Source organism: Polypterus senegalus, chromosome 2, assembly GCF_016835505.1.
Source record: "Polypterus senegalus isolate Bchr_013 chromosome 2, ASM1683550v1, whole genome shotgun sequence".
Classification (NCBI taxonomy): Eukaryota; Metazoa; Chordata; class Cladistia; order Polypteriformes; family Polypteridae; genus Polypterus; species Polypterus senegalus.
The window spans coordinates 204338186-204351108 of record NC_053155.1 but is presented as its reverse complement, the minus strand read 5'-3'; the positions used below and the strand labels follow the sequence as shown (position 1 = coordinate 204351108).

General features: G+C 36.9%; 1 protein-coding gene across 12 annotated transcripts in view; it reads right to left on the bottom strand.

Moving 5' to 3' along the window:
• Positions 1-12923, bottom strand: part of dmd (dystrophin) — a 2654580-nt gene that overhangs the window by 1966947 nt on the left and 674710 nt on the right. For all 12 annotated transcript variants that reach the window (XM_039745194.1, XM_039745193.1, XM_039745197.1 and 9 more), the window contains exon 3: positions 5838-5930. In XM_039745194.1, the coding sequence (XP_039601128.1) occupies positions 5838-5930 (93 nt within the window). The remainder of the gene's footprint in view (positions 1-5837; positions 5931-12923) is intronic.

Genomic DNA, 12923 nt, shown 5'->3' with positions numbered 1-12923 from the left:
GGCTAGAGAGGATGAATAGGAGAAGAAGATGATGTATGGAGATGAAAGAGGTAAGCATCCTACAGGAGAGTCAGGGTTCAAGCGTTAGTTAAGATAGGTTGATGATAATAATAATAATAATAATAATAATAATAATAATAATCTTATTATTATTATTATTATTATTAATATGAGTATGGTTTATGTATTATATTTTATAGAGCATAGTACCGTCTGTTACCTGTTATGTTATATTACACTGGAATATTGTAAATATCTTTAACTTTCATGCCCTCTTGATTCATTCTTAGGTCTGGGGCCTAATCCAGAGCTCTAGCTACTTCCAACCTAGTATTTGTAAATGGCAGAATTAGATGCCCAGCAACACAACAACAGTATAATATACCAACTGTCTAAGATATTGATCTCTCAGGTCCTCTGTAACCATTTTTATCAGTGGCTCTGCAAGTACTTTTCAACAAGATCACTTTTTATGTATTATGTAGGCCTGTTGTCTTGTTACAGTATACTGTATATTTCCACTGACTAGAAGAAATCATTTTGGCTTCTGCTAGAGGCAGTTGCTTGATACAATAGTCTATATTTTGGTAAAGCCTGCTTTTAGGGTATTTATTATAGATGTGAATGTGGGGCTGAAAATTCTGTCTAGTATGAAATGCCAGATCTAGTAGCCCACAATAATAATGTAGTCTAAAGATCCTTACCTGGACATCATGAAATAATCTTTCAGAGAATAAGACAATATTTAGAAAATGGACTTATACAATAATATTTTCCAATCTGCAACTGAGAGTCTCTGTTTAGGATCACAGGCTGATGACCAAAAAAGAATGTTAAGAAACACTAACAGTAGTCCATGTTATTCTAGAACTGCAGCTTGTCATTATTTGTCTGAGATACTATGGTTATTCAATAGTGACTGTGCTGTTGAAGTGATGCTTTTGATTGAGGTAAGTGGCCACTTTCTGACTACATCCTTAAAAGTTTGCTTGCATAACCCAGCTGTTATATTTCAGCCAGGGATCTTCCCCTACCAGGGGTTTAATTCCTTGTTTTTGTCATTTATTTAAGTTAATGTTACTTTTTTAAAATTATCCACTTCGTTTTCTACACCTGTTTCATGTGCCTAGTGTCTTGCGGGTGGGTTCTCAAGAGGCGGTACCACCTGCCCATTATCACCAATGACCACCACCCTCAACTCTATAAAGGTGTGGATTGCCCACATTCCTGCCAGCTCATTTGAATATGCTAGGGAGTTGGTTAGTTTACTTGTGTTTTCTACTGTACATTCATGATTATTGGACTTTTAGCCTATTTAGGTTTTCTTGTGCTTCTAGTGTACTATTGTGTTTATTGGATATTTGATCCGTTTGCCCTGCCTTTTGACCACTCTTTGGATACTTGTATTGAGACTTTGCTTGCATTGGATTGTCCTATCGTTTTAGGCAACTCCTTTTTGCCTTGTGTGCTCCAACAGTTTTGTTTTTGTTGAAAAGCATTTTTAAGAAAATAAATCTTTTGCCCTTAAATCTATCTGGGTTTTTATGGTAAATTTCACCCCTAGTGGGTATTTTGGAGAATTGTGGAACTCTGTTTGTCCTTTGGAACTCCAAGTTCATAATTCCAGTTATGACACAATGTCACATAATCTCTGGTTAAACGTTGTCATGCCCAGGTGTCTAGTTGAATATGTGGTAAAATATCTGCTCTTTGAAGATGTAGCTGCTTAACAGTGATAACATCTCTCTGTAATTCCAAGTAACTACTATATCTTGACAGCACTTTTACCTCTTCTAAGGTCATCACCACTTTTTAAAACAACAAAACATGCATAGATGTACTGGCTAAAATATTTGTACCCAAAGAAAGAATAATGGTCTTTTCCAAGCTGAGTATAATTGTATTCAATTCTCTGTAAAGGATTTGGATAAATGACTGAACCCCTTCTGCAATAGCATAACGTATTCATTAACTCAGACTATGATGGCTCTTTCTGAAGTCCTTGCTGAGGTCAAAATAGGGGCCACTGCAATGAAGTCTGTCATTCTTCAAAGGTTTTATTGTGATGGACATCTCAGATGAATCCACCACAACATATTATATATATAGCTGCCATGGTTGACAGTTTTAATTGAGGAGGATGGGAGACAATTTTGGCAAGTTTGGGGCATATTTAGCACCATGTTAAATGCTTCTCATTAATGGGACACTCTGTTATTCATATCTTGGCTGCATTTGGTGCAATATTATTAATGATGTGTCAGTGTCCAAAGAAAAGCAGATTAATGAAAATGTGCTGTTCATCCTCAAGTTCATTTGAGCTCCTTAGTTATAGATCTTTTTTAACATGGTAGAAAGATTTCTGTCATCTTCTTTCCACATTCTTCATTAGGTCAAAGTATTGTGCACAGTCATTGTAAAAATAGCAATACATTAACAATCCTATCGTTTTAGCTTAAACTTGTGGTGAACTTAGGATATGCTCAAATGTAGGCAGAAACATTAGTACTGCTCAAAAACTATTAAATATGGCTAACTTGAATGATACCATTGCAAGTTTGATGTCCCAGCATACTGTATCTAGCATTTATGACAATTAAGTAGCATGTTTCGATTAGCTAATGTGTGATGATATGAAGCATTGAAATAGTGCAATATGAACATTTCTTGAAACAAAATGTAAGTTTAGTTATTTATGGCTTAAATTTGTGACCAGCTGTGTAATGCTGACAATCATGTCTTGTATCTATGCCCTGTACATCTATTCCTTAAGGTTACTGCACAGACTGATTATTATTTATATTTCAGTAGCTAAACAATGTGATTTGCATTAGAATCAAAATGGATGGTGCACTTACTAGATTGTCAGATGCATGCTGACCAGATGCACCCACGGAAGCAGAAGCACACACAAGCAGCCACCCGGCATTGTCTTCTTCACATGAAAAACTGAGAAACTGCACTGTGGTATGGGGGCCTGTAAAATGCATCTAGCAGTATGCCCTTGTTATGTAGTGACGTGTTTATGTTGTTATTTTGGAATTATTATTTTTTTGTATTTTACATATTTTCTGTTATTTTAGCCTCACAGTTCCATCATCCTAAGTGAAAATTTCAGGCCAGGATGATGTATGTATGAATTGTGCAAAATAGCCTTTGTGTGGAGATCTGTTTAAGCCTGTGATGCACTAGCACCCTTTCAAGACCTATTTTCTATTTTGTGTTCTTTATTTCCAGTATAGGCTTTACTCTAACTGCAACACAGTTTTAGATTAAACAAGTTTGTTGATGTTATGTTATATTGAGGGCCAGGGGCAATGCAGGTAACATTTGGAACAGGACGGGAACTGACTCTGGCCAAGGTGCCAGGTTCTCACCACACCATCTCATGTACACCTCCAACCTCATAGGGTGCCAAATTTGAACCACCAGTAAACCTTGCATGCATGTGTTGTTGGGGACAGGACATTTCTTCTACATGGATATGTGAAGATTGGCCTGATTCCATACCAGTGCTGTCATCAAAACCACCTTTGTTGAGCTCAAGACAAGTCCAAGACCACAACTAGCCAAGATGGAGTCTAAGTGGCATTAAGACCAATTGAACAGATAGACAAAAAATTAGCTGAGTTCTTAACTAGAATTCAGCTAGTTCTAGCTTTATTTCACATAGTGAGTGATACTACCAAGATCTAAAATCAGGACTATAAAGCAGTACTAATTAGATATAAATATGAAACACAGAACGCACTACGCACCGAACTGTTTTGTTGCCAAGCTATTTGTATCATTCACCTTCTACTTAACATGGCATGGTCAAGGCACCAAAGTTCTCACATTACTACATTATAGTCCAGTTAAACTAAAAGTTCCAATAGTTTTCATTTTTATATTCATTTGCCATTGTTTTTTTTTTTTTCAAAAAGGATTAAAACTGAAATATCATTATAATATAAAATAATGAAAGGTTGGTTAGTGATTTTATTTGCATCTTCTTTTCTTGGTGTACGTGACTCATTATTAGAGCTTAGAGGCATGACATTGTTTGACCACAGGCAGTTTGTAGTTCCACTGTCCAGGGTTCCTACCTTGCTTTCTATGCTAGCTGAGATAAAGCTCCATCAGACATCTGAAACCCTGTTCAGGACTAAGCAGGTTTGAAAATGACTGACCATTAACACAGTATTACAGACTGTGTAGGTGGCTATTCTGAATTCATGCTAAATATATGTCTGCAAAGACAACAAACAATCATAAAAGTTAATCTGGCAGATAAGAACTGGACGCAACATATTTGGATCAAGTATTCTATAATGGGAAAGCCATAAAATATCCAAATTTTAAATTAGCTATTTTTCTTGCATTTTTACTCAGTTATTAGCAGTTTATCATGGTGCAATGTTGATTGAACTGTACTCTGTACATGTGACAATATGTCTGCTATTAGTACTACTACTATTGTATATTTTGTTACTTGTTAGATGACAGTCTGGTTGCTTTGTTTCAGCTACTTTAGTTGCCTTGTTCTAGTGCAGGGGTGGCAATGTCGGTCCTGGAGAGCCGCAGTGGCTGCAGATTTTTGTTCCAATCCAGTTTCTTAAGGAGAAAACAATTATTGCTAATGAAGCACTTATTGCTTAAGTGACATTTTGATGCTTCATTTTAGTGGACTCACTTGTTCAGGTTCCCCACTCTCGATTGCTTATTTCAATCTTAAACAGCTGCATTCATTGTTTTAATGGCTTCTAAATAACAATAAAATGTAAATGACAAAGCAGCCAGGAGTCTCCATCCAGTTTCCTTTCATTTATATCTGTGAGTGTTCATCATAAACTGTTTGATTTAATAAAACATGTAATAGAAAATGAGACAGACTGAAAATGATCTGTTTTAGGCTTCAAAACATTTAGATGATATCTTTGGAGAGGAAAAAATCTACGATATAAGAAGCTTACATTGCAGACTAACAAGCCATAAAATTAAATAAGGTGCGAGCCTGGCAAAGTTTGGTTTCTGATTGAGCAGTTGGGTTGGAATGAAAACCTGTAGCCACTGCAGCTCTCCAGGACCGACATTACCCACCCCTGTTCTATTGCTGTTTCTAGAGACTTGGAAAAATCTATCTTGTTGTCCAGTGACAACAAGTTCCCAACACTGAACAGTTTCTTTCTCATTCAACTTCAAGCACAAATCACAGCAACATACTGATTAGTGATTACTTTCAGTACCTACTTACACAAGGGGTATTTAAAACGTAGCTTAATAATTGAAGCTGCCTTACAACTTCAACATGAGGCAGAGAAATGTACATGGCTTAACACAAAGCACAATAGCTTTGGGCTATCCATAGAAATCTCATCCAAAGGTGCAGTGCAGCTGCTTGGGGAGAGGATGACGTGTGCTTAGTCTTTTTGAGAGCTGTTGATTTGATTCTTTCCATTGTGCTGCCTGTATAAGGGATGATTACAATGTGCTGGCTGATTTGCTTGCTCCAGCTGCTACAATAAACCTCCATTTTTTCAATTATTCTTGCACTGCCTTAAAGCTTATTTTCTAAGATTTATATAAAGGCTGCAAACAGTCAATATTAGAAGGCAAAATGGATGCCTCTTCTTCCCTAAAAGCAGTACTAAATCTGTGAATCTGAGCAATATATGGAGTGTGTGAATGTGTTTTACTTCATGATTCTCAAACATTTCTGTTTTAGTTTGAGGCTGCCTCTACATTCTATGACAGTTAAAGTCTGCAAGAAGCAAAGTTCAGTTTATATGAAAAAGTTATCAAACACCTTTAAAAAAATATGCAGAAAAAGCAAATAAAATTTGGATGTAACTCACTAGTTCATGGCCAGCTAAACCTTCCAGAAGCTCCAACAGCTGCCTGCCATCTCGAAGGTCAGTGAAGAGATCTTGAATCTGTGATTTCCCAGCCTGTGCAAGAGAATGAAACACTGAGTTGTAAGACATTACAAATCTACTGCTATGCATAGAGACAATAAGAAAAAAAAGTATTTTAAATAATACATTTATGACATCAAAGCCTAGGTAATGTAATTAAGTATGTATTTTTATCCTATATCATTTACAAGTCTTTAGTATAACAGTGAAGGACAAAAAGGCATGAAACAAAATGATTCAGTATTATAACTTTTTTTAAATGCAGTTCCATTAACACACAAACTTGGCAATTATGATATACCCAAACTGATAGACAGGAAATATTAACTACATGTAAACCATAGTTTTCTTTCTAAACTGTTTTCCTTGCTTTGGGAAGAAAGGAAAATGTATTTATAGATTTAATTTGCTCAGAGTGCCTCTTCAGTTTTCATTAATTCACTTCACATGATTACCAAAGGCATTGTGACTATATTTTCAGTTCAGACATTTGGCCCCAAAGACATGTCCTTAACCGCAGGGACCTTTCTTATAGCTGCCCACAAAGTAGCTGTTCAATTTCATTCTTAGTGTTCCTGCTTGTGTAAGAATATTAACCAATAGCAATGCTATGTTAACATCATAAGTCAGTTAATAAAATTAAATAAGTTTACTTATTGCACTTGTATTCAGACTAAACTTAGTTTATTTTATACCATCCCAAATGAAAGGAAGTTACTAGCAAGTTTTTTAAATGTAAAAAAATTAAAAATGTATAAATGCATTACGTATATTAATGGGGTATTAAATTGAAATAAGAGAGTTTTGCTACTGTAAGCTATCATAATTTTTATTGTCATCATAATATATATCGTAACCTGTGGAGGGTGTTGCAGCACCCTAAACCCCAGACACAACTTCACCAACACAACTCCCAGTATAAAAAATGGTTTATTTGTACAAATACCTTACAAAAAGGTTTTGAAATCACAAATAACACAATTCTTTCTCTTTCTTCGCCTCCACTCCTCCCAGGAGAGTTTTGTCATCTTTCACCTGACTCTTTGACCCAACTCGCCTGAATGAGGTTGAGTGGCTTCATTTATCTTGTTCCCAGGAGCACTTCAGCCACTATGGAAGCACCCCTGGGTCAAACAGAATCCCTACAAAGTAGGGATCTTTAATCCCTGTGGCTACCACAGAACCCAACAGGGCTGCCCAATTGGATAACAAGTCCCAGCATGCCCTGCAGGCATCTGCGTCAGAATCCAGACCCAAGACTACTCCCATCCAATGAATTGGGGGAATGCTGTAGTCCTAACAGGTTATCTTCCCCCATCTTTCCTTCATACTGGTCTCCCGGCCATGTATTGTTCTTCTGTCCAACCCTGCCAGGATGCCAGCATGCCTATGTCTGCATTGGCATCTTTTGCCACCCTCCTGGCTAAGGCAGGGAACACCTTGTTACTCTTTTTGCTCATTTGCAACCTGGGCCTTCCATCCCAGCAGGGACGCAACACCCTGAATACCACCCATTACAATATTGAAAAAACTTAACGGGGAGAGGGGCTTTTTTGAGTACTTATAGGTCCTCCCAATTAAAAAGTTTAAAAGTCTCATTTTATGTATTGTACATCAAAACAGGCATCCACCTGATTTGTCCAATGTATAGTTGTGCATCCCAGAGCATAAAGCAGCACAACTGGGTACAAGGCACATACTAACCCTAGAAGACACTTACACGGACACTCGCTCTTACTCAAACTGGACCTGTTTAGAACCTCAGGCTAACCATACACACACATCTTTGAGATGTAGGAGGAAAACTGGTATTTGAAAGAAAACCTCATGTAGACACTAGGAAGAAGAATGCACTCCATGTAGACAGTGCCTAGGTACGTTTTCTAATGTAGTGTTCTGAACCACTGAAACACATTTCATTAAATTATTAAAGTGAAATAAATTCACCCTTGTTGGCTAGTTGCTCCACATGTTTTGGAGCATAGTTTTGTTTATGGCCAGATGCTCTTTAGTCAATTTTTATGTCACATAAGAAGAATTAAATCCTTTTTCTATCTCTAAGTTACAAGGATATTAGATGCAGGCATTACCCTTGTGAACTGGGATTTGAATAAGGTTACCACACATACCGAAAATAAGGTGTGAGTGGTCAGAGGAGAATTTTCAGACCACAAATACACAAATACTCTTTATAGAATAGCAAATCTGAACACACAACTGAACAACAGACTCTGTTTAAGAGTATGTTGGGTTACACTCATTCCAGCTAAGAACAAGAATATGAAACTGCACTGTTTTTGTGATCCTTGAAACCGCATAACTGAAAAATGGAGAAGTGTCCGGCCTGATGATTTTTGCTCTAGCATGCAGATGGTAAGGTCAGAATTTGGAATACTCAACATAAATCCATGTATCCATCCTGCTCTCCATCAACAGTAAAGGATGGTGTTGGTAATGTAGTGCTACAGAGTATTTTTTCGTAGCACAAAGTTTATACCAAAGGAGCATCATTTGAATGTCATTGCATACATAAGCATTGTTTCTGATTATTTTGACCATTTTTTGGATCATATGCCCAGGGTTTGTTACCTGACTTGCACCTTGTGTTGCCTGGGATTGGCTCCAGCAGACCCCTGTGACCATATAGTTGGGATATAGCGGGTTGGATAATGGATGGATGGTCAGCAACAATGCTTGTGTATGCTATAGGTATGGGTATGCTCCATATTGCTAGGCATGCTTCACCTCAAGTTCTTTTCTTGAACATGTCATTGACTTTAGTTTTCCCTGGTGGCCTACATTCTCACCAAATGTGTGTTCTAAAAATACCTTAGAGTTATGAAGTGGATAGGGATTTTCGCAGCAAGAATGTCTGGCTGGTAGATCTGCAGGCACTGCAAGATGCCAGTGACAGAGCATCAAAATCATTATGGAATTTTTGTTGCACCTTACCCAAACCATATCTCAAAGCATTCAGGCAGATCATTGGGCAAAATGGGCCCTACAAGATACTTGATAGAAAGTGGCCGTTGAAGGTTTCTATACACATACACATTCATGGTCAAGTTTGGTCTATAACTGTAAATAATGAAACAATACCAAGCAAGCATATCTATTTTCTCAAGAGATGAAGTTATTATATGGTATAATGATGGAATAAGTTAATAATTTCAACAGCTTGACTTGTTTAAATTTTCTCCCTGCTGTATTATGTTTACTTCACACACATCAGACTGACATTCTCAGCTGCAGAATATTACTGCATATAATCTTTCTTAAGAGGAAGCCATGGAGTGTGATAATCTTGGATTCAATGCCTATGAACCTTTTTTCATTAACCAAGAGCCAATACCGTCTCATGTCTGCAGTTAAACTCCCATTAGCTTGGTTTAACAATAATGACATCTTTCAAGGAAAGCTCGGTTGCTGTGATTTTGATAAAAACTCTCGTATTTGTCATTGTGAAAGTATTAATATATCACAGCATGAAGAGGAAAGATAAAAATGTGATAAGATTTAATAAACTCCTCTGCCGCTGGACATTTGGCAATCAGTATATTCCTCAAACTCAAATAAATTGTCTCATGTCAAATACCAAGCCGCATAGCTTCTTCTAGTCGAGGACAACTAATTAAAATTTGAGATTTTTGACTGTATGACTGAAGTATCATTATCTATGATAGAGTGTTAGCTTTGTTGGAACAAAACAAGAGCAGTTACTGAAAACTGTGGCTGCAAACTTTACATACATATTTCGACTAAAATGAGCAAAAATGGTGTGGCAAATGAGTTCATGCTGCAGCAAAACACTTCTGATAGCACATCTCTGTTGGCACTAATAAATATTCTGCTGTAAGTTTACACATTCCAGGGGAACAGAGGTTATGTTTTTGGTAAATAATTTCCTATTGAAAGGCTAAAGATATTAAGCTCTCAGTTGTTTGATATTCCTTGCAAATAAAGGCAATGAATTGATTTCAAGTTGAATAAGCCCTGAATTAATTTATATTTTGGAAGAAAACCTGAGGAGAATTTCCAGCACACTGCTTTTATATATTTAGATGAAAGAATAAATTAATAAAATAAACACAAATGTTTATGACCCCAATTTTGTGAAAGCCAGCTCAAGAAATAACAGAGGAAGTGAGGTGGTTGTATTTCATTACTTGTCTCCTCCTAATTGAGCATTTTGATGAGGTAATTGATGTAAAAGATGCAAAAGAAAAAAACAATCAGCTGCGGATTCAGAAAGTTTCCAAATCCTTTCACATTCTACACACTTTATTGAGCTGAAGATTTAATTTTAAAGGCATACATTGCCATTTTTGCCCATTAGTCTATACTCAGCAACCCAAGACAAAGTGAAAATATGTGTTCAGAAAGGTTTACAAATGTATTAAAAACCCAAAATTGAAATCTCTCATTCATTTAAGTATTCAGTATTGGCAGCAATTACAATTTTGAGTCATCTTGAATAAGTCTCTATACGTTTTGCACACATGGATTTGGGCAGTTTATCCTATTCGTCCATACAGATCCTCTTAAGATCTATCAGACTAGGAGAAAAGCATGTGTACAATGTCATCTTTAGGTGTCTCTGACTTGGCTGTATGCTTCGGGTCATTGTCATGCTGAAAGGTAAACCATAACCTCAGTCTGTGGTAGCCTGCACTCTGGAGCAGCTTTTCTTAAAGGTCCCCTCTGGTTTTGGCCACATTTATCTTTCACTCTATTTTTAACCAGTCCTCCTGTCTCTGTCACTGTGATGCAGCCATCTCCATGCTTCGCTGTAGGGATGGAATTAGGTAGATGAAGAGCAGTGCCTGGTTTACATTAGGTGTTTGAAGTTCTGGTCAAGGAGTTCAATTTTTTTGTCTCATTAGACCAAGGAATCCTTTTTCCTCATTTACACAGGGCTTTTTAGTTATTTATTACATACTGTATAATACAAGGGTAAGTCAAAAAAGTAGAGACAATTTTAAAATTAATAACTTCTACAGATGGAAGCTGGTACCATATAGCATGTTCTCGATGGCTTATGGGTAGTTTGAACATGCACAATTCAGCGCTCTGCCATTAGTCTTGTTGAAGCCTAGGTCAAATGAACTGCTGTGGATTGCACCATTGTTGAATAATGTGTAGAAGAGAGATTTCTTTGGGCAGAAGGTAGGTGAAACCTGCTGAATCACTGAAGGATGTTGGCTTATGCAGATCAGTAAGCATTTTGAGTGCCCATCTTGTGCAGATTTTACAGCACCCCTAAGTCATCAATGCTCAATAACACATGTAGATCAATTGCAGATTTCCAAATGTGCAGCAACAGCAGACAACGTGATCCGTCAGCCTTTTTTGATGAATGTTGAAGTGGGCTTGTGTGTGCGATCCAGATGGTCGACCAGATCGAGCTTTGTTGGTTATGTTTTTTCTTGCTGCTTTAAACATTTCTAACCTTTCAAAAACTTTTCGTTGAGTCATGCTGTTTTCACTTCTGTATTGAGCCAATATCCTTTGGTGAATTTCAACAGCTTTCACTTCCTCTGACAAAGAAATGTACAATAGAGCATTGTTCAACAATGGTGCAATCTCAAAGCAGAGCGTCCATATTTATTTGATCTTGGCTTCAACTTGACTAATGGTAGAGCACTACACTGTGCATGTTTGAACTTCCCATAAGCTATCATGTACGTGTTGTATTATGTCAGCTTGTGGTTATCACGTAATTTTCAAATTGCCTTTACCTTTTGAATTTCCCTCGTAGTACAGTATTATACAGCTAAGCACAGTTTTTAACTTGTCTTGTACTTGTGCTGTGTTTTTGCGTTTGTTGCACCATGTTACTGGCGAAGATTATTGTATACCAATGTATGCAGCAATACTGTGTATGAATGGTATGACAATATAGTCACTTCACTTGACTTGACTAGGTAGCCACTCTATCATAAAGGCCTGATTGATGGAGTGCTCATGAAATGGCTATTCGTATGACAGGTCTTACCATTTCAGCAGAGGAATTCTGAAGCTCTGTTCATGTGACCACTGGATTCTTGGTCAACTTCATTAGCAAAAATGGTTTTAAATTCTAGCCCTGATCTATGCCTCACCACAGTTGTATCATGGAGGCCAACAGAGAGTTCCTTGGACCTCATGGCTTGTTTTCTGTTCAGGCATACTGTGTGAATTGCGGAACCTTATATACACAAGAGTGTGCCTTTCTAAATGATGTTCAGTCAATTCAGTTTGCCACAGATGGACTCCAGTCAAGTGCTAGACACATTTCACTGAGAATTAAAGCAAACAGGATGAACCTGACCACAATTTGAAGTGCCACAGCAAAGGATCTGAATACTTACAGAAATGAAAGATTTCAGTTTTTGCATTTTGACAAATCTGAAAATGTTTCTATAAAACATGTATTCCCTTTTCCATTTTTGTAATTGAGTGTAGATTGATGGGCAAAAAATTCAAATTTATTCATATAAAAATTAAAGCTACAACACAATAAAGTGTTTAGAAAGTGAAAGGGACTGAATACTTTCCGAATCCATAATATCTAGTTTTTCAAATTTATGAAAGGCTTAAGGGAATATTTAAAGAAGACAGAACTAACTAAAAGACAAAAGCTGTCTCAGCGTCATCTTTTAGAATTACCTACATTCTGACACCCAAGTGTCACTTTTATGGGGAATTCTTTTTATTTATACAAAACTAAGAAGCTAGTAAAATTCTCTTCTGGATCTCAAACCTTGGAGGAGCATTCATCAATCAGTTGTTACTCTTTATAGTAAGCATGACAGCAATTGTGAGAAGATAGGGATACAGAATTTAAGTTTTATTTTCAGTATACAGTATATTAAGTGCAACCTAACCGGTGAAAACCTGTGAGTTGGTGTAGACTACTCTGTTCCACATCTAGGCAGAGAGGTTATTAAGGTGATGAAATCTGGATTTAATCTGCCGAATGGAAGAGTATAAATCAAAGAGGATGACAGAGAGTTTGTATAACCAGCTTGTCAACCTTCACTTTGA